This window comes from Pezoporus flaviventris, unplaced genomic scaffold, assembly GCF_033815535.1.
Source record: "Pezoporus flaviventris isolate CSIRO_AGI_PZ_B2104156 unplaced genomic scaffold, CSIRO_AGI_Pfla_v1 ptg000066l, whole genome shotgun sequence".
NCBI classification, from domain to species: Eukaryota; Metazoa; Chordata; class Aves; order Psittaciformes; family Psittacidae; genus Pezoporus; species Pezoporus flaviventris.
The window spans coordinates 16,973,811-16,993,665 of NW_026892614.1; the positions used below are offsets into that span (position 1 = coordinate 16,973,811).

Sequence of the window (19,855 nt, forward strand, 5' to 3'; positions counted from 1 at the left end):
AAGATACAATGCAATACCAGTTAAGTCTGGTGATTTACATTAAACCATTTTACCAACATCGTGCTGTCATTATACTGGGGCAGCAAATTTTACTAACAATTATTTAAACTTGTTCCAGATGACTCGAGGTGGGTAGAAAGGCCTGCATATAAACGACTCTTGGGACTATACAATCACTCACTTGTGTGTGAATTCACTCCTTTTAGATGGTGAATATTACCACTCAGGGCATAGTGCTCTAGAGGATTGTATTTACTAGTAAAATCGTTATATCCTCACTTGTTTATGAACTATGCCATGCCTTCAGTAGCTGTCTGAACCTCTTGATCATAAGTGTACTTATTTTTTTGCATTTATTGCACAGTAATGTAAATATGATAAACATCTCATGAACTTTTTACTGTGCATAGGTAGCAGTTATTTATACCAATAAACAGCTGAATTCATGCAGTGGCATGTTACCAGTTACCTGTTACCAGCTTTCTTTCTGTTAGCATATTGCAGGGGTCTGAGCTCCGTTTCCAACTCCTGCACTTTGATTCTTTTTCTTTGGGGAGCTCAGAGACAGTAAAAAATCAGCTGAGCCCTAGATATTTACCTGAGTGAGTAGGTGAAGAATTTTTAATAGAAGGCCCAGTTTTCCAGTAGTACTCAATTTCATATAATCTAAAGTGTAAAATTGAACAGCTAGAAGCACTAACATTTCTGCAGATATGTGTTTCAAGAATAAGTAATTTAATACAGGAAAGAAATGTTTTTCCTTTATTAAAATTTGACATTAATGAGCAACTTCCCTTTTCAGATGTACCACAGAATTCGCCATTCAGAGTGTATTTATCGTGTAACGATGGAGAAGCTATCCTACCACAGTGTTTGTACAGCAGAAGAGTGGCAAAATCTCATGCAATGTACACTGCCTCCACATATTTGTAAAGAAATTGAACTGTAAGTATCTTTCTCATATAGCGAGAGCCGAGTCTTTTATCAGTCTGTAAAAGAGATGATTTTTTCTTTCTTCCCCTTAGTGTGTATAAAAACCCTCCTTACTGGAGGGTTTTTTAAAAAAAACCCTTACTGGAGGTTTTTATAGGAAGGTTTTTTAAAAAAACCCTTACTGGAGGGTTTTTATAGGAAGAAATTATTATTGAACTATTAAAAAATATTAGGAGTTTATCTGTAGCTTTCTTATACTTAATGACCCATGAAGAAAATTTACCTGTCGAAGATGTAGAATAATACGTACTCAGAATGCTAGATTTTTTTCAGGCGTAGGTAGTTACAGTAGTTGCTTTAAGCATTAGATTATATCGAAGGATAGTAGAGATGAGCTTTCTTTCTGATAGTCCTAAACAGCTGAGAGCCAGACAGGAGGCTGAGATGGAGCATCAGTAGTTAAGAGCAAATGCATGATCTCATCCTTTTGTATGTATCTTAGAATAAAAAATTCAGTTCCTTCCTGGGGTTTTCTGGGTTGTATGTTTTGGGTTTTACTTTGTTTTGGGGGTGGGTGAGTTTGGGTTGTGTTTGTTTGCTTGGTTGTTGTTTTTTGGTGTATGTGTCTGTTGTGCATCTTCTTGTGTTTCTTGAAGGATCGGAAAATGTATACAGATCTCCAAACTTCTGAAAATAATTCAGGTGCTAGAGTTTAGAGTTGTGGCCTAAATTTGGAGGAGGACTTCCCATCCAGCCTCTGAGGCTTTCTCTGAAATAATTCAGTTACTTCCAGCTCTTAAGGATCTGCTGTGTGCTGAAGATGTACCTCTATCTGTATTTTGTCATTACTCACTCAACCCTAATGCAGGGAGTCATCTTAGTATTTAGTCAGTGTTTCTGGCCTAGGACAATATGTAGTGACTGGGTACCTAAAACCAGAACTCTAATACTGAGTCACAAAATCTAAGCTGCCTATGTAAACCTAATCTCCAGAGCTAGGTCACTACTGTGAGGCACTGAGCACTGTAGCTGTGAGCGAGCAAAGGATGAAAGTGTGGGCTAATAGGGACTGCTTGCACTTAAAGTTCATTACATGCTAAAGTGATTTGCGAGAGCACCAGAGTATTAGCAGCTTGCACAATTATACCCTAATAGAAGCTTATTCTATGCAATACAATTTCTTGTGCTTTGTTAGATGATATTATGTAACCCACCTCCTCATCCAAAAAAATGACTTTTACTTGCAAAGATGACAGGTTTCATTCTAAATTGTATTAGCATCCTTTAGTTCAAGCAATCTGAATACATTTAGCCATTTTACAAGCAATTCAGCTACCTTCAACCCTTCTTGCACCTGTTCAGTATGCCATGTACATGCAAGTGCTTAGCTGGGTTCAATGGAAAGTAAATAGAGGACTTTCAGCACAGCAGGTGCAGGGAAATGGGTTAATTAATAATCGAAGGACAAACAGTTCTGCTGAGTTGGTCCCTAATATTAGGCCTAAATGTTAATACCGGGAGAGGGAAAAAGTCCTCAGCTAATGAAACATATCAAATACAGTATTAAATGTTTGATTTTTGAGGTTTGGGCTTCATTTGTATTAGCTACTGAAAGCTGATTTTTTTACCTCTACCAAAATTAGAGTGACACTTGCCAAATTTGTGATAGAAATTTAAAAAACAAACCCTACTAAATATATTATTGGAGACCCCATCTTTACAGTTCCTGGGAGGAAGGTCTGGAATCTTTTAGGAATGCCTGTAAAGCTCTCATAATTGTGAAATAAAGATCTTTGTACATTACTTAAGCAATGGATTCTTAAATAAAGATCTGTGTTTCTATTCATTAAAGCCAAAGGCTAACTATAGGCTAACAGTTGGACTTGGTAATCTTTAAGGGTCTTTTCCAATCTAAATGATTCAGTGATTCTGTGAGGATAGTTCCATTGACCTTAGTGGAAATATATTAACATACTGGAAAATAACTTCTTATTGCTAGAAAATACATCCTGTAAAGTCAGTTTTCTATATATGTTCAGAAACAAGTGAATGCTGTTGAATATACATTACCTGATCCTTTTCACTTGCTTTTAGTAAGAATGAAAAAGTGTTTGTCCTTACTTTCTTCCTAGATACCACTTTGATATCAGTCCATATGAGGACGTCTGGCCTGCCATTTTTGTCTACATGGTTCACCAGTCCTGTGGGACAGCCTGGTATGAAGTACATGTTTTATTACTTTAATTCTGATATTTAAGTGTTTGTTTGCTAGGAAATTTTGAGATCATTATTTTCTAATTCAAGGTCTTGTTTTCTTTGGAGTTTGTTTACAATGGCTGGTCTGTACAGGGCAGTAATAAGCAGGCTGCATTTCTTATCCCAGCTTCTGGGTCTTCCATTAATGAAATCTGGGAACAGCAGGGTAAAAGAACTCATGGTATCATCCAAAGATTGGTCCTTCCAAAGTATCAAAGGTATTGGTTGGTTCCGAGATGAGATTGTTGCTCAGAAGATGGTGAAGATACTAAAGTCACTCTTGCCGAAAAGTAGAGGTCCATGAATACTGATTTTTCAAACACATAGTTGCTGAAATTAATATATTAATGGTTGAAATAGTCCACGGTTAGACCTTCTCTTACTAGATGAATCCGTTATTGGCTTCATTAAGCACTAATTAAGGAAATGAATGGTTTTTCGTTGTCCTTTCAGTGTCCATTATCATTACTGAGGTCAGTAGTCTATTGGCTAAGTAAGGAGCAGCTCCTTTCCCATTGCTGAAAGAAAGGAGCTGCTCCAAATCATGGAAAAAATCTACAGATAGGCCATTGAAAGAGGAAATACCTCCCTGCAATTTAGGAAGCATTTGCTGGTGACTGTGGATCTTAGTAACTGAATGAATGTCCATGCTTTCAAAGCATAGTCAAACCTGAGGGTCTTTCTGATGTCTTCTTCAATACTGCAGAATACTTCTAAATACACTTCTCTGCCATTCAGTGTAGTTAGCTTGTTTCTGTTCCTAACTGAATGGCTGTGGATGCAGGATGAGGGTTCAGATTTCCAGCTAAGTTCTGTTCTTTTCCCTGTCTCCCAGTCATTTTCTTTCAAGGTATAACTTTGGTGGGAATATTTACTTGACATTTTTCAAGTGAGCTTAAGTTTTTACATGTAAAGTTAAAGAAATAAAAGTGAGGAAAATATTTGAAAAGGAGACTGATGGGACTGAATTTATATTTAATTTCTGAAAGTAGAAAAATTCTCAATCCCCTGAAACAAATACAGCTATTTTAAGACTAAAATTTGCTTTTTAACGTATTGAGGAGCAAGGTTGTGCCTTTAAGCATCTATGCAATGTATAACTGTACTGTCCATGGAGGATTTTGGAAAAAAATCAAAGACAATCGCTACATTTTCTTTGCTTTCATGAAGAAATAATCTTTTACTGCTTTAATCAAGCATAGAAAATAACAGCAGTGGAGGAAGTAGTAGTATTGTAAGTTGGTGTATCACTGATACCTCATAGTAACTATAGAGCAGTTATTGGGTATAGATGGAAGCGACTGTTGTGATATTCTGAATTATGGTGTACTATTTTAAACAGTAGTTCTAACAGTTGGTCTAGAACTGTCTGTTTTAACTCTCTAGAATTGAAAAAGAAAGCCTGAGCTTTTTTGAAAGGCTGAACCACCATTTTCACTAATGTCAGACTAAGGGTAAGAAGAATTATTACCTTCCTCAGCACAGAGCTATAGAAATGTGTTATTTCTCTCTAACTGGCTCCATATAGTAGAAGTGTTTACATTTTTATATATAGGTCACTGACATTCAGCTTTGTTTTCTCAGTCCGCATGTACTACAAAACTAAAACATTAATGTCACTTCCCTGAGTTATCCAAGAAATTACCAAAACATAGAACTTAAAAAAAAAATAATTAAAAAGTCAAACCACAGTAATGGGATAAAAATGAGAATAAAGAAAAGCTAATGTGTTTATGAGAGAATAAGTCAGTGACTTAAGACTGGCATCTTCAGTTCAGTTCTGGGCTTAAGTGTAATAACTCCTTTTCACTCTGGGCTCCTCAGATTGGGCACTTCAGAGAATTTTCCTGATATTTAATCTGTGCCTGAATTTCCCATCTGCAAACAAAAAGTATTTAGCTTTCATTTCAAAGGAACATAAGTAGATAAAGTCTGTTAGAGATTGTGCAGAACTCTGGTACTATGGACTATGAATTGTCTCAGAGGTGTTTTTGATGAGCACATCATTTATTACTGTTTTTTATTATTCCTTAGTGAAAAGGTCTCTTGATCATGGATTAATTTTGCTTTTCTATATTAATAGCAAAAATATATATGAAAAATCTTTAAGAAATAATCTCATAAATGTGATAGATTTGGGGCATTTTTATGGTTGACTGGCGATTACTTAATGAAATACTGTTTGGTGAAAAATGAAGAAACAGTGAAATGTGAATTTCTGTTCATTTGGCCAGACAAAAAAAAAAAAAAAAAAAATCTTAGTCCTGGGCAAAGGAAAATCTTCTTTTCATTATGTCAGTATGCAGCATCTCAACATCTTTCATTCAAAACAAGTTATATGATTCTATGATTTGACTGAAATTTTAATTTAAACAGGATTATTTCTTCTGTGTTACTTGCTTAAGGTCTCAAATTTTCTGTTTTGTTCACAGATGCTATTTTAAAGTTGTCCATTAGATAGGGTTTTGCTATTTGGCAGTTTGAATAGATAACTGCTTAAAGAAACCACACTTCAAGTTTCTGGGAGCAGGAAGGGTTATACAGTTGTGTTGCCTGAGCTGGGTAATATGTTATGTTCCATAACTTTACATGTTAAACTAAGAGCATTGTCTGGTATGCACACTCCTCTGTCTTTGCCAAAACTTGAATGACTCTTGTAATCAATGAGAGTCAATCCTAGCAAGAAGAGTAAATGAAAGAGCATCTTTTCTCCTCTCTTGGTTATATTTCCCATTGTTATTTCTTGTCTCTGAATGAATTAATTTCTTTCTAGCTTTGAACTTGAAAAACTATGCCGATTTACTATGTCTGTAAAGAAGAATTATCGCCGTGTGCCCTATCACAACTGGAAACACGCAGTTACTGTTGCACATTGCATGTACGCCATACTTCAGAACAACCAGGGACTTTTCACTGATCTAGAGGTAGGTGAAATGACTGTATCAGTTACTAGACCTCATCAGAGGTATTGGCCATCAAAGAAGTACATTTTCTATGCTAGAGTTTTGCTGTCAGCTTAGACAGAGTGTATTAAACATCCCTGCAGAGGAACAGGTGTGAGTAGAAAGCATGAGGAAGACAAATAATTCAGATTCCTAATCCTGGTATTTCCTTCATGCTTTTCAGGTCTGTCCACTGAAGGCTTAGAATAATCACATTTTAATATACACTATGAAGCACTGTCACTTTCTTTTTTGTTTGTTTTAATTATGGTAGGTGCAACTGGGAATGGTGTCTATTATTGATACTACCTAAAACTTCTGACTGGGAGAACCTGTTTTCAGTTGTGTACAACTTTGCCAAATACTAGCTATTTGGGCTGTAGTTTTCCAAGCTGTGTAACTTCCTCAAGCTGATTCATTTCTATGATTCTAAGTTTGAAAAGCCAGTAGTCCTTTAACAACAAAAATCTGAGGATTGCAGCCTCAGGGCTCTGATAACATTCAGTACTAATTAAGTAGTAAGCACCATCTTTTTAGAGATGCAGAATAAGCAAGTCAAGGAGAGCAAAAGAGGCAGCTTTTAAGAGAGATGGAAACAGTTGTCATTCCTTGCTAAACTGCCAGTCTTTACTCATTTGAATGCCTTATCCCAGTCTATGCTTCAGCTCTTTCTAGCAGTCTCCTTTCCTGAGACTGGAGATTAATGGAACAATAAATCAGGGAACTGCTGAAGGAAAGTTTAGAGAACTAGAATGAGCTGGTCTCAGGTGAGGGATGATGGCATGAGCCTCCATAGACTTAGAGATGGGAAGAAAAGAATGAAACTCTGTTAAGGGGACTGGTTTAGAGGCAAGTGGATCCAGCAGTTGGCAGTGGTCGAAGAGTTCGGATCCAAGCACCGACAATAGGTACAAGGTCAAGAGCACTGGTATTAGGCATTTTATAATCCTGAAGAACTGAGACAAGAATGACTTCCTGGGAAGTGGAGGCTGGGACAAGCTAGACAGAGAGAACCATCCGGTACAATGATAAGAACGGTAAGTCTGTCAAAAACAAGAGTTGCAAAGGATTCAACAGGAAAATTAAACCTGTGGGAGAGGACAAAAAAAGCTTACCCACTAGATCTAACATGTAGCACAAAGGATTCTGAAACTGTTATTTCTTTTGCTGTCAGTGACCGTCTTTCAAGTCTCTTGGTTCCATGTCTTGCTCCTTCTCATTGTAGTGAAAAGGGGATACCAGCTTCCTACAGCTGGTACTGCATGATTTCAAGTAATACAGGTGTGTTATGTACCTAAGGGTTCCACTTCTGCTGAGGATCTGTATGGACATGTGCTGCTGCATCTTTTCTTTTTTTTTGTTATGTGCTTTTTAGAAATGCACTACACAAGATGCAATATTGAGACGATGTCAGTAAAAATTAAAGTGAAGAATTTAAAATAAAAATCAAGGTCTCAAAACCAGAACTACCATTAGGGTTGCTACACCCTTAGTTCTGCATGTTGTATATTTGTGATAAAATCTTAAGTTATATTATTTGCTGTTTTTCTACAGAATCATGTGCCCCTTAGTACACGGGGTGGATGTTGCTCACTTTATAGGTAGTTAATTGATGTTCTCTTTCTGCTTCATTTTATAGCCTTACCTGTGTCACCAGGTCCAGCTATGAGACAGAGCTGTTAAGTCTATAAAGACATTTTCATAATACACCACGCTGACAGTGACTGCTTCACAAACATTAGTGAGTGTGTTTTCAAAACACACCTGCTATGTGAAAACCTGTTGCAAGCGTTCACGTATTTTGTGTGTTTAAAGGGAGACTTCAGGGACTCCATTTCTGCAGGATTTTAGGACTTAATTAAATAAAAAAAATCAGTTGCTATCTTACTTTGTTTGCAGTTGCCATTGCCCAGCGGTTCTGTGGCTCACATTAGTGACTTCCTAGGAAAAGTTGCACGTAGGAGACTTGTTCATATTCTTCGGGGGGTGTTGCAGAGACACATCTAGCATTGGACTTTGGTGTGGCTGCCTTGACCAGATGATCATACATCTTATGTATTTCCTTTTCCTCAATAACTGCACTTTAATTTTCTTTTAATAAAGTTGGTAAGGATTCAATGGATGACCAGAAATTCTGTTTTAAACTCAGATTTCTTCTTGAAGCAGAATCCCTCTGATAGCATGTGGCTGTGCAACATTGTTTTTAAAGTTCATAATGTATGAAAGATTTGAATTACCGTTGGACCAAGAATTTTAATTCAGCACGTCCTCACTTTGTGCTTCTCACAATTTTAAGGAAGTTTCTCCATGTGCTTCTTGAAGACATGAAGTGTAAGGAGTACTTTTACAGTATTTTGGGAAGAGAGTGACATCTAGGGGCAGGAAATATATCTTACTTGTTCATCTCAATTTTTTTTTGTAGCGAAAAGGTCTTTTAGTTGCATGCCTGTGTCATGACCTGGATCACAGAGGTTACAGCAACAGCTATCTTCAGAAATTTGATCACCCCTTAGCTGCTCTGTATTCCACATCAACAATGGAACAGCACCACTTCTCACAAACTGTGTCCATCCTGCAGGTAGGATTATTGAAATCATATCTTCTGTGCAGTAGAGTCCAGTGGTGGAAATAGAAGTCATGTCACTAGTAGATTTTTTGAAGCATGCTTATTTTAATGTCTGGATTGTAGTGCTCGTTTAGAGGAGTGGAAGATTTATTACAGCAAGTCGGTTTCCACAATTAGCAACCCAAGCATTCAATAATAGCGCAAAACATAGCTTTCCCAAAATCTTGATGTTATAGAAATAATCAATAGGTATTTGAAGGTATTTTTCTATGGCCTTCCTTTGGAGCTTTTAGCTTCTGGGTAAGGGGGTTTCTTTTCCTATGATCATATGGAATAGTAACTTTGAAAATGAAGAATCAGAGTTCTCACTTAGATATTTGCAGTGCTAGGTGCTTCAACAAAATCTTCAACCATCTTGAAATTCTGAACGAAAGCTCAAGTATTGGCAAAAGTTTGCATGAGAAGCTTGAAAACCTGCTGTAATAAATTCCATGAACATTAAATGTGTGGCATGAAGGAGAGAATGTTAATTTTGTATGCATGAAAAATCTAAACTTTTTTCATTATGTTATCATCTGGTTTTTTGCTATTAAGCAGTTCAGCTGAGTAAGGTAATATCGTATGAAAGAGAGTTCCTAATACAAAGTAATGTGTCTGTATGTTTAATGAATAGAAAGCTACAAGAAAGAATGCAGGCACATCTTGGGAAATCCAAATGTGCTACTGACACAGATATTTTCTCATCAGTGAAAATTATTTTCATGCTTCATTAGAAGAGTGAGAACTCTCACCTATGAAACCACTGCCACTCCATAACATACTTGTGCTCACTGGTTTTAGTTTACCATGCACATACTCAGTGCACAGCCTTACCATGCTACTGTGCCAGTAATTTGTTGTTAACTTTTCTTTCTTTCTGGTCTTTCAGGGGGAAGATATTTATTTACTTAAGTACCTAATCACCTTTTAGGAAAAATACATATTCTGTATTGTATTCAGAAGCACATCTTGTGATTATGGTTTTAGGTATCATGTACATTTTTCATCACAGAATGGAAGCTTTATCTCTGTATGCTCCTTCATGTAGGAGGGTGTAATTGAATCCTTCAGTGGTGGTATGGCATTAGATTTTTCGTATTCATTCTTCATGTGAGTTTGTGCACAGTGAGCAAGTTCCTCAGGCATTAACACTTCCCTGTCCTACTATGGCTTCATGAAGCAGACTTCAATCATTTTTCAAAAACCATTTTACATTTCTCCTAGAGAAATCTTGTAACCAGTGAAAGTCCCATTTGCCAAGACAGCAGGGAACCCTTTTGCTTCCTCACTATCTCTAGACTTGGCCATCAGTGTGAGTGAGGAAAGAGATACAGGTGGTCAGAGCTGTAAAGTGGATTCACACACTGACTACCCAAGTGGTCTGTTATGGTGGCTAGTAACCTGCAGTAGTTTTCACTGTTTGAAACCTTGTAGCTGCTCATCTGCCTGCTGTTCTAGTGTACACCATACTTACAAATACAGAAGTTTCTATTCAGTAGCTTTAGCTCAGCAGGGAAAGAATAAAATCTTAGCAGCTGTACTTTGTATGCACTACTCAAAGCCTAAGTGATGTGCTCAGAAATGTCAGCTTCTGTCAGTACTTAACAAAATCAGTTCTAGGAGAATGAACAAAAGCTGTCACAATGATCTTTTTGATAGTACAGCTTGTAAAGCCTAAAGAATTGAATCCAGAATAATTCTTTAAATATTGGGAAAAATAGCCTGTTCTTGTGCTGGGCAGCATGGTTGAAAAGGAAAAGTTTCCCAGAACCCTAAATAATGAAAGCTAGTAGTAATTGTCCTGCTCCTAAAGCACTGATGATGGGTTAAAATGTTATGAATTTGTTTCTTAAACATCATGTTCTATGGCTTCAGAGTGTGTCAAAGGAGCATTGAGACATAGAGGGATTGTATTTTCTATTTATTATTCACAATAAATCTACTTGTCCAAGTAAAAATGTTGGAAAATGACATTTACGTTCCAGTTGGTGAGAGAAACCAAACCTGTTTGTACCATAGAGGATTTATTTTGAACAAATTATGTAAATGCTTCACAAAGTCAGGGAAACTTTTTATGAGTTTCAGCCCAAATGCCAATTAAATGTCAAAACACATCTGCATTTAGTATATTCTAATAATATTTTCTATTTGTGAATGTGCACACCTTAATATGGCTGGCTCATTCTTTCCTGTTTTTCTCTGTTTCCTCTCAACAGTAGGAATATTTTTGACAGATTGCTTTCCAAATCCTAGAGACAGTGAATAGTGTTGACTTTTCAAAATGTGATACAGCTTCATGAGTGATCACAGTACATGGATATTGTCAGTTAAATGCACAATAATACATACTGGAAATGGAAAAGGGATGACAGTGGCATGTTGCAAGAGTAGTGGAAACCATTGTCTTTAGTTTATGAGTCAGTCAACTCATGGCTGAACAAAGCAGCTTTTTCCCCTAAATGTTCGTATACATTAAAATACTGTAATTAACTTTATTTCTATAGAGAAAATTGTATCAGTAAATGCAGCAATTTCAGGCACATTTCATTTGGAACACGATGAAAACAAAATTATTTTGGTACTGTAACTTGGATATTTCCTCATCCGTATTATGTGTTATGCAGTATTGAAATTGTACTTCAGAGTGAATCAGACAGTTTATTAGCTTGGCAGTGCAGCAGTACTCTGGATCAGGATTGAATCACAAGTTCCTAAACTAATAGGAGTGCTGTGTCTGTAGTGCTTATAAATCAGAGAAGAAAATGCTAGCATTTTGCTCTATTAATACCTTTAGGCTTCAGAAGGTCAGTCCAAAACCAAATCAGTGGCTTAGTCATAAGTTCCATAACAGCATTTAAAAAGGAAAGATAAAAAAGGGAATTTCAGGCTGTCAGCATTTGAATTCACAACAGAAATTGTCACTGGGCTGTAAAACCATTGTAACCTGTCTCGTGAAGTAAAGACTGAAATCATCTCAGAATTAGAGCTTGTGCTTTTTATTGTTTTTTTACTTTTTCATAGCTGGAAGGGCACAATGTCTTCTCCAATCTGAGCTCCAGTGAATATGAGCAAGTACTTGAGATCATCAGGAAAGCCATCATCGCCACAGACCTTGCCCTGTATTTTGGAAATAGAAAACAGCTTGAAGAGCTGCATCAGACAGGAGCATTAAACCTTAAGAACCAAGCACACAGGTAAAGAAGCAAACAGTATTAGATCACTATGGCATTAGAAAGAAAAAAAAAACAAAACAAACATTTCTGTGTACACAGCAATTTTCTTACATATTACAACTGTGTGTAAAATTCCCAGTACATAACACCATTTTCCATTATTTTGTATTTGCATATCACTGACTTTGGCTGTCATCCAAACAGTTCAGTGTCAGATTTTCTGCAGAGGAAAGTTAGTGTACAGATAGTTGGGTAGTGGGGAAAAACATATAGTGCAGTAATACTTAGATTTGTTTATATGTCAATATTTCTGTTACTCTGTCAGCATGCTTTTTTGGAAATAATTCTGCTAAGATCTCAACCTTTGTGAGTTAAGATAGCTCTAAGTTTTAAAAAGGTACAAGTGCATATTCGTAAATACATGACTCTCTCTGTCCACATAAGCAAAATATAGTGCACTCTGGACAAGAGATGTGTCTCATAACAGACTTCATTAAAGTGCTCGTGCAGCCCTTCAGAGCTGCTTTCTTCTGGAAAGTGGATCCTGTCATTAATCTAATGCAGAGGAAAATTAGGCAAAATAATGAGTCATGATTTTGATTTCTTTTCAAAAGGAACTTAGGTACTTGGGTCTTCTTTCAGAAGAGTTCTGCAGGATTTTGCCAGTAGTTTTGAGTAAATTATTACAAGACTGTAGGAAGGAGAGGTTTTAAATGCTTATTTCCCAGTATAGAACTAAAGCTTATCAGAATTGAATAAAACTCAAGATCTTTAAAAGATGAAGATATAGTAGCTCCTGATAATGAAATGTACCAGAAATTTTAAATTTAGGGTTCATAAAATTTAAATAGCATGATGACTAATTAGTATGTGATTGAATATTCTGTTAGGTTTACATATTTTTTTTTTTTTAATCTTACCTGTCCTCAGAGCATTTTCATTGCAAAGCCAACGTGCTCAAAGACAGGACATCAGTTGGTAAGGTGGCTAAAGAATCCAAGACATCTAGTTAGTACCTATACATACAAGGGAATGCTAAATTTCAACATTATGTGGCTGATCAATTCTCTTTCTTAACTTAGGGGAATAATAGCACTTTGGCATTTATCTATCAGTTATTCTGATAATGATTATAATCCTACTGATAATGTTCACAGTTATTCTGTGGACAGATTTGTTGGTGTACAGGACGGAGTTATGTATAGAATTCTTGTTCTACCAGGGTTGGAATTCATTCCAACAAAACAATGACAGAGTACCTTGATACAGGCTCAGAAGCAGTTTTTCCTCTTATTTGGACCATGCGTTCCTTTGTCTGTAAGCAACAAAGAAATGCAGTAGTAGGAAATGCCATCCTTCTTTTTATAGACTTGCACTGTATTTTCAGAAAATTAAGGAGGGGCGTGTGAGTGTTTTAACAGACAGACATTCTTGTGTACTTTTCTATGAATGTGATTGTGCCGATGATGGTCAATGAACTCAGGTTGCAAACAGTGCAGAGATAATGCATGGAACATAATATGCAGTTTGTGTGATGCCTTATCAATGAATCATTAGCAAGTGAGGAAGAAAAAAGCAAGGTGAGAGAAATTTTGCAGTGTGTATACTTTAATGCCGATTGAACTTAGGAATGGCAAACAAAAGCTTTGCAGTGTGATCATTAATTCTTTACCAAACTTACCATTTAATCTTATTTTCTTTTAGAGATAGAGTGATTGGTCTGATGATGACGGCTTGTGATTTGTGTTCTGTAACAAAGTTATGGCCAGTTACCAGGCTGACGGCCAATGATATATATGCGGAGTTCTGGGCTGAGGTATGTGTTTCTTTTGTTTACTCTCTTTATAAATAGAAGTATCCAAGAAGAAAAAAGCAACCATAAGTATTTTTCAATCAATATCTTAGTATGCTTGTTTTAAAGAGTGTTCAGTGGTGCATGCGTTTTGTTCTTTCCTCTGAAACTATTTGAAGAGCTGAGTTAGGTTCATAATTTTAGGCAGCATTTTTTCTCTCCATTAAAGATGGATTTAGAAAGTAAGTTCTAACATAAAGTGACCAAGCAACAGAACACAGAATAAAATCTTTAAGGTTTTTTGAGTCACCTGTAATTTTGTAAAGTGTCTCTTTGTATTCTAGAAATACAAAATATGACACCAGCTTCCAGGTCAGCTGCCTTGAAACACGTGTGTAAAGGTGTTACAAGGCCAGGAATGCTAAGGCAAATATGACAAACTTTAAAATTGTTCTGACCATTTGAATTTTCTTTGTGAGCCAGCTCAACAACTGGGTTTCAGGGAGAGCTTATCTTTTAGTATACTGAAAGTTACTCCTCAGATAAGTTATACTGAGAATTGAAACAAAGCATTGAGCTGTGCTGATGTAATCATGTTTGTAAATAAAGATGCAGTCTCTCATGTGTCTTACACTGAGGAGTAAATGTTCTAAGTGTTTAAATTTTGAAGTAGAAGTGACTACTTCGGGGAAGAGGAATACGTTGTGAGGATGTGGCATAGACTTGAATTACGCAGTTTTGAAAGATATGCTGTATTTTTAGAACTCCTATTGCACATATATGATGAAATGTTCTTTTCCGTGATGTGCCCTGTATAAGTCTGCAGAATTCAGTGGGCTTATTTCTGTTTTGCACAGATGTAAAATGGAAATCAGACCCACAGAGTTGATGTAGCATGATATAGCATGGAAGTTGTTGTCCTTCCTGTTGCATGTTCATTATGAAATTCAAGGTGTGCATGGCTTGTGGGTGTTTTTTTGTGAATATTCACATGTTCTCATTAACTTAATTTTGAACAGCTCAGACAACAATAAAATATTTGAAAAAATGCAGACTGTATAAGCTCAAAGACCTAATTTCAATACTTCCTTTCTAAAATGTCAGCACTGGAAAGTGGGTGTTCTTATGGGTGATAAAATGGAGGTATAATGTTGATGTGCCCCACTGATTACATACTCAACTTTTTTGCTTACAAATAAAAAAGTCCTTTTAATGCGAATTTTGTGAACTAAGTGGAGAAGGAATGATCAAACTGATTTTTCCTAATCAACAATTGGAAAGGTGGAATTATGGGCATAATTGAGCCTGCTTTATTTGAACCTGTTTTGTAATCCAAGGATGAGTTAGTAAAAGTGGATTTTGTTATGTTGTTACTTCATGGAGCACATATAAATTAGAAGTTATTGACAGAAATTGAATTGTTCAGTTAATGTCTTAGTGAATCCTCTTTAAGAAGAGGTTGATTGACACATGGTAGATTAATACATTGTGATCCACTCAGAATGTCTGACAAATCCTGCCACAGGTCTAAATGCTTCTGGAAATTGGAAAGCTGGAGACAGATACAGAGAAAACCCTGGGAAAGCTAAACCAAAAGGAAGTTTAGATTGTGTTTCACTGTAGAGACTGGGAACAAAGGTAAACTCTAGGAAAGTGTACTTGACTAGATTAAATGGTTAGTTCTAAAAGCAGGATAGAGAGTTGCTTCTAGTTACTACTTGAGTTCATAATCTTAATATCAGAATGGTTTTATATTTCATCTTTGTGTAATCATTAACTAAAACAGTAACTGCAGAAGATGTTGCAGCATCAAAAAAGATCACACTGATCTTTTTTCATTGATCAAAGCCTAGTATAGCTAGGGTTTCCAGCTAAGATTTGCCTTGATATCACTCAGCATGAAGCTTTCCCACAGTATTGCAACTCAAGCAAAATAATGCATTTGCTGATCTATTATATAGGATTACAAACTTGTATAAGATTTAACTGCTGCAGTTTGGGTTTTTTGGTGAGATATGAGACAGTTGTTAAACAGTACTTTTTTAAGAGACTTACTAAGCCACTTAAAACTGTACTGGAAGCATGATGCAAACTGCTTAAAACTATAACTTTCTGATCATAATGGTAACTGTGGGGATAAAGCAGTATATTTTATAACCATGTGTCATATGGGTGTTTGTGGATACTGAGCACGAGAAAGCACTTGTGTTTCTAGTGCACATGTTCCCTCTAAATGTAATACTTTTCTACTGTGAGGGTGGTTGACCAGTGGCACAGATTGCCCAGAGAGATTGTGGAGTCTCCGTCACTGGAGATATTTAAAACCTGACTGAACACAGCCCTGGATCACCTGCTTTAGCTGATCCTGCTGGGGTAGGTGTGTGGAATGGATTGGATGATCTCAAGAGGTCCCTTCCAGTCAAAAGCATTCTGTGATTCTGTGATACCTTTTACTTTCAAGGTGAAATGGTGAACATAAATCTGAGCTTTGTTCAGTTTTGGCATAATCAGTCAGAGGCTGCACAGCTTCCTCAAAGCTCTGGCTTCAAGTGCTTCCCAGGCGTAAACAAGCTGAAAATCATACAATGCTAACTGATTTAGTGTTGAGGTTCTTATCATTGAAACAATGGTAGCTGCAGACAGTCTTGGAGCAGTCAATTGCAGTACTTCAAGCAAATGAAAAAAAAAATTACTAGGGGCACATAAAACCAAAATTTGTTTACAGTTCCTAAATAACAATCCACTGTGTTTCTGTGCTTGGAATTTTTTCAAGCATCTTTTTATCAGCTGAGGAATGAGGCCTTTCCTGTTGTTCCTTTCAACAGTAAAATGTGTGACAGACTACACTCAATGATTCTAGCCTCTCTAACTAGGTGAAAGAAATCTTTTGTTGGTTAATTGAGCAGGATCATAGTTATAGGTGATGTTGAGGCAAGTATACAAGAGTGAATTGACTTCCAAAAGCCTTCGTTTTTTTCTACACTCAAGGTAGCTGCAAGACAGGCAAACAGAAAGACACTTTTCTCATATCAGAATCAATTTATTCTATTGCAAACTTCTCTTCAAGTAAAGGGGCCAGAATCCTCCCTTGGAAGGGCATGTTGGCACTTGAAACGTGGTCTGATAAAAATCTTATGAGAAAGATGTAATAAGTTGTCTTCTGGAGATGCCTTCACTAACTGTAGCAGAAACATAGAACATGGATTTAGGGAATATCCCAAGCTTTCAGATAGCTAAACCTTTGTAAGCTGAATCTCACATTAAAGGACGCAGATAAGCAAATACTGTATATGCAGTTATCCTGTATAAACTTTCTCCCTAACTAAGCTTCCCCCATCCCACTACCAAAACCTCACCACGGCAACCCCAGTACATAAGGTCAGCAGTTTGAAGTTCGCATTGACTTTGGAATCTCAGACATGAGCAGTATCGAAAAGCAACCATTACTATGACTATACCTGCCTTGATAACCTCAAGATTAAACATCTGTGTTGTTTTGACTATGCCATTGAGGCGTAAGACTTGGAAAACTTCAAATTGTTACAGAAAGTAGCTAGCTACTTACAGATTTTTAAGAAGTAATTGTGTGCAGATCCAGTGTAGCATTCAGCAATGTATTGTAGCTGCTCTGCTGGTAATGGGTGAAACATAAGGAGACACCTTTCTCATGGTCATTATGTGTATCCGGTCTTTGGATATGCTGTGTCTTTCCCAGTATTCCTCTTATAAATGTAGAGGGATAATGTACTTAAAGAAAAGAAGGTTGGTTGATAGCAGCTTCTTCAAAGCAGTATGGTCAGAAGGGATGGATGGTTGAAAAAGTGGGCATATTGTAAATTTCTTTGTTTTACTCAGCTTTTCCTTGGATGGGTAAGTTCTGTTCTACTGGTCATTGTATTATAATGCTTTCAACAAGTGATGCTTTGAAAGATGAGACTAGCTATGAATAGAACAGAATAGAATAGAATGAACTGATTTCTTTGATTTTATTCTTCCAGTTGCTTTTTATTATGGAGACAGTCTTGGAAACAAGGAAAATATGTGTACATTGACTCAAAACCTTCATTTTCAGAATCTGCTAATTACATTATTGTTTAGGTGAACGTATAAAACAAGCCCCTCCTTAGGCAGTTTTCTGACATTGTCTTAGACTGGCACCACACATTATTTTAAATTCTGGATTTTTAGAGTGACATACAATAGACAATGGAAATCAATTGAGATCTCAGTAGTCTTGACTTTCATTTTGCTAATCTCTCTCTGTGCTTTTCTCCAGGGTGATGAAATGAAGAAAACGGGTATTCAACCTATTCCTATGATGGACAGAGACAAAAAGGATGAAGTCCCTCAGGGTCAGGTATGAACTCTCTCAGTAAAATGATACATTTGTAGTGTTAATAAAACATGTATAGAAAAAACAGTTTATGTATTAGTGAATATTGCATTTGCTGTTAGGTTATGTGGGCTGTTCTGTGTTCTGCAAGCCCAACAGGGTTAAATTTTATGTAGCAGTGAAACTTGTTTTCAAATGTTTACATAAATGACAATGTGTTCTTCGCTGCTGTCACTTGTTCCGTTCTTTGTACTTCTAACTCTAGCTAAAACCACAATCACCTATGATTTTGAGAAGTGTCAATAACACTTTCTCAACTTAGTAAGTGGTTGCTTCAGCCCTTAGCCTAAGAGGTTTTTCTATTTTATCCTGAATGCAAAATGAACTTTGTCACCTGTTTCTGATTAAAATATTCAGGTTCATATTTCAAAAGAATAATGTGGAGAGTTTCTTGAGGATAAGCAATAAGGGGTGTATTACCAAGAGCCTCAGTTGTCTGTTTTTCAAAATTTTTGGGTACTGATGCACCTGTGCGCAAGTGTGCAGAAATCACAGGATCAACTAGGTTGGAAAAGACCTTTAAGATCATCAAGTCTAATCTTTACCCCAGCATGACTGTTTTTTTTTATGTTTTCCCTAAGGAAGATGGTATTCTGTAAACATAAATTTGAGGGTCTTAACTTTCTGGGGTAAATGGAAAAGGTAGCTTGTCCTTTGATTATCTGAGCAGAGAAAAATAAATTTAATTTGTACATGGTGCATTCATATCCATATATATGTATAAGGTTGTGGGTTTTTTTTTATCTCAGAGGACTCTGGTGCTTTGTCAGTAGTCAGCACTGACAAAACAATAATATTTAAAATAGAAATTGCAAAGTGTCACAGAATCACTGTAGATTAATTGCTCAATAAGTTATTCCATACCAAGACTATAGAAATTTTTGTATTCCAAAACTTAACTTTATGCACTCTACCATATTTTAGCATCAAAACTGTTAACTTTATTATAGTAAGGAATTTGCAGTTTATGTACTAAATTTGTGTTTATTATAAGCCTAAAAAGAGAAGAAACATTTTTCTCCATTTGGTTTATTTCCCCCAAACATTATATTAGTTATAATTGAATATCTTGAAAAGTACAAAATACTATAGTGTATAGTAATCTCGGCATTTGTAAAGGAATTGTTAATGGAGCAAGAGTACAGATCTAAGACATAAGCGAATTTTTTTTTCCTCTTTAAAACACAATAACTGTTTTTCCAGGTACTGTCTTCATCACATTCTGTTTTAGTTTGTGCTCTGTTTCGTGATTCTTAATAGTGTAACAGTAAAATATTAAGGAAAATAGGATGCTAAAAGCCAACTTCAGTAGTATAGTTGTAGCTACTGTATCTTAAAACAACATTAAGGAAAATGTGAGATTTAGGACATATATAAGCAGCCATTCCTTTATTTATGTAGAGACTGAAGAATTTAATAAAGCATTATCATCCATTTACTTGGGCTCTAACAAAAAAGAATTAATGAGTATTTTTATGAAACAGTTAATTTCAGAAAGAAAAGATATTTTTCTCATTCCTCTTGCTTACACATCTTTAGGATAAACATACACTGCCTTTCCTGCAGTGACTTCAATAGTTTGCTCATACCTGAGTGAACTCTAGACCTTCTGTCTAGCCATATCAAGATGGAATAATTTATTCAGATAATCCAAACCTTTTACAAAAGTAATCTGTGTGAGTTTGCTCTGGTCGAATATGGAAACTCTTGCAAAAGAATGTTTTTAATTAGCTTGGCTTTATCCAGAACCTAAATCCATTG

General features: G+C 36.2%; 1 protein-coding gene across 5 annotated transcripts in view; it reads left to right on the plus strand.

Annotated features, from left to right (window-relative positions):
* The window catches only part of PDE10A (phosphodiesterase 10A), a 369,406-nt gene that overhangs the window by 337,872 nt on the left and 11,679 nt on the right, over window positions 1-19,855 (plus strand). For all 5 annotated transcript variants that reach the window (XM_061471384.1, XM_061471382.1, XM_061471381.1 and 2 more), the window contains 7 exons: window positions 803-945; window positions 3,066-3,149; window positions 5,963-6,113; window positions 8,554-8,709; window positions 11,758-11,930; window positions 13,614-13,725; window positions 17,978-18,058. In XM_061471384.1, the coding sequence (XP_061327368.1) occupies window positions 803-945; window positions 3,066-3,149; window positions 5,963-6,113; window positions 8,554-8,709; window positions 11,758-11,930; window positions 13,614-13,725; window positions 17,978-18,058 (900 nt within the window). The remainder of the gene's footprint in view (window positions 1-802; window positions 946-3,065; window positions 3,150-5,962; window positions 6,114-8,553; window positions 8,710-11,757; window positions 11,931-13,613; window positions 13,726-17,977; window positions 18,059-19,855) is intronic.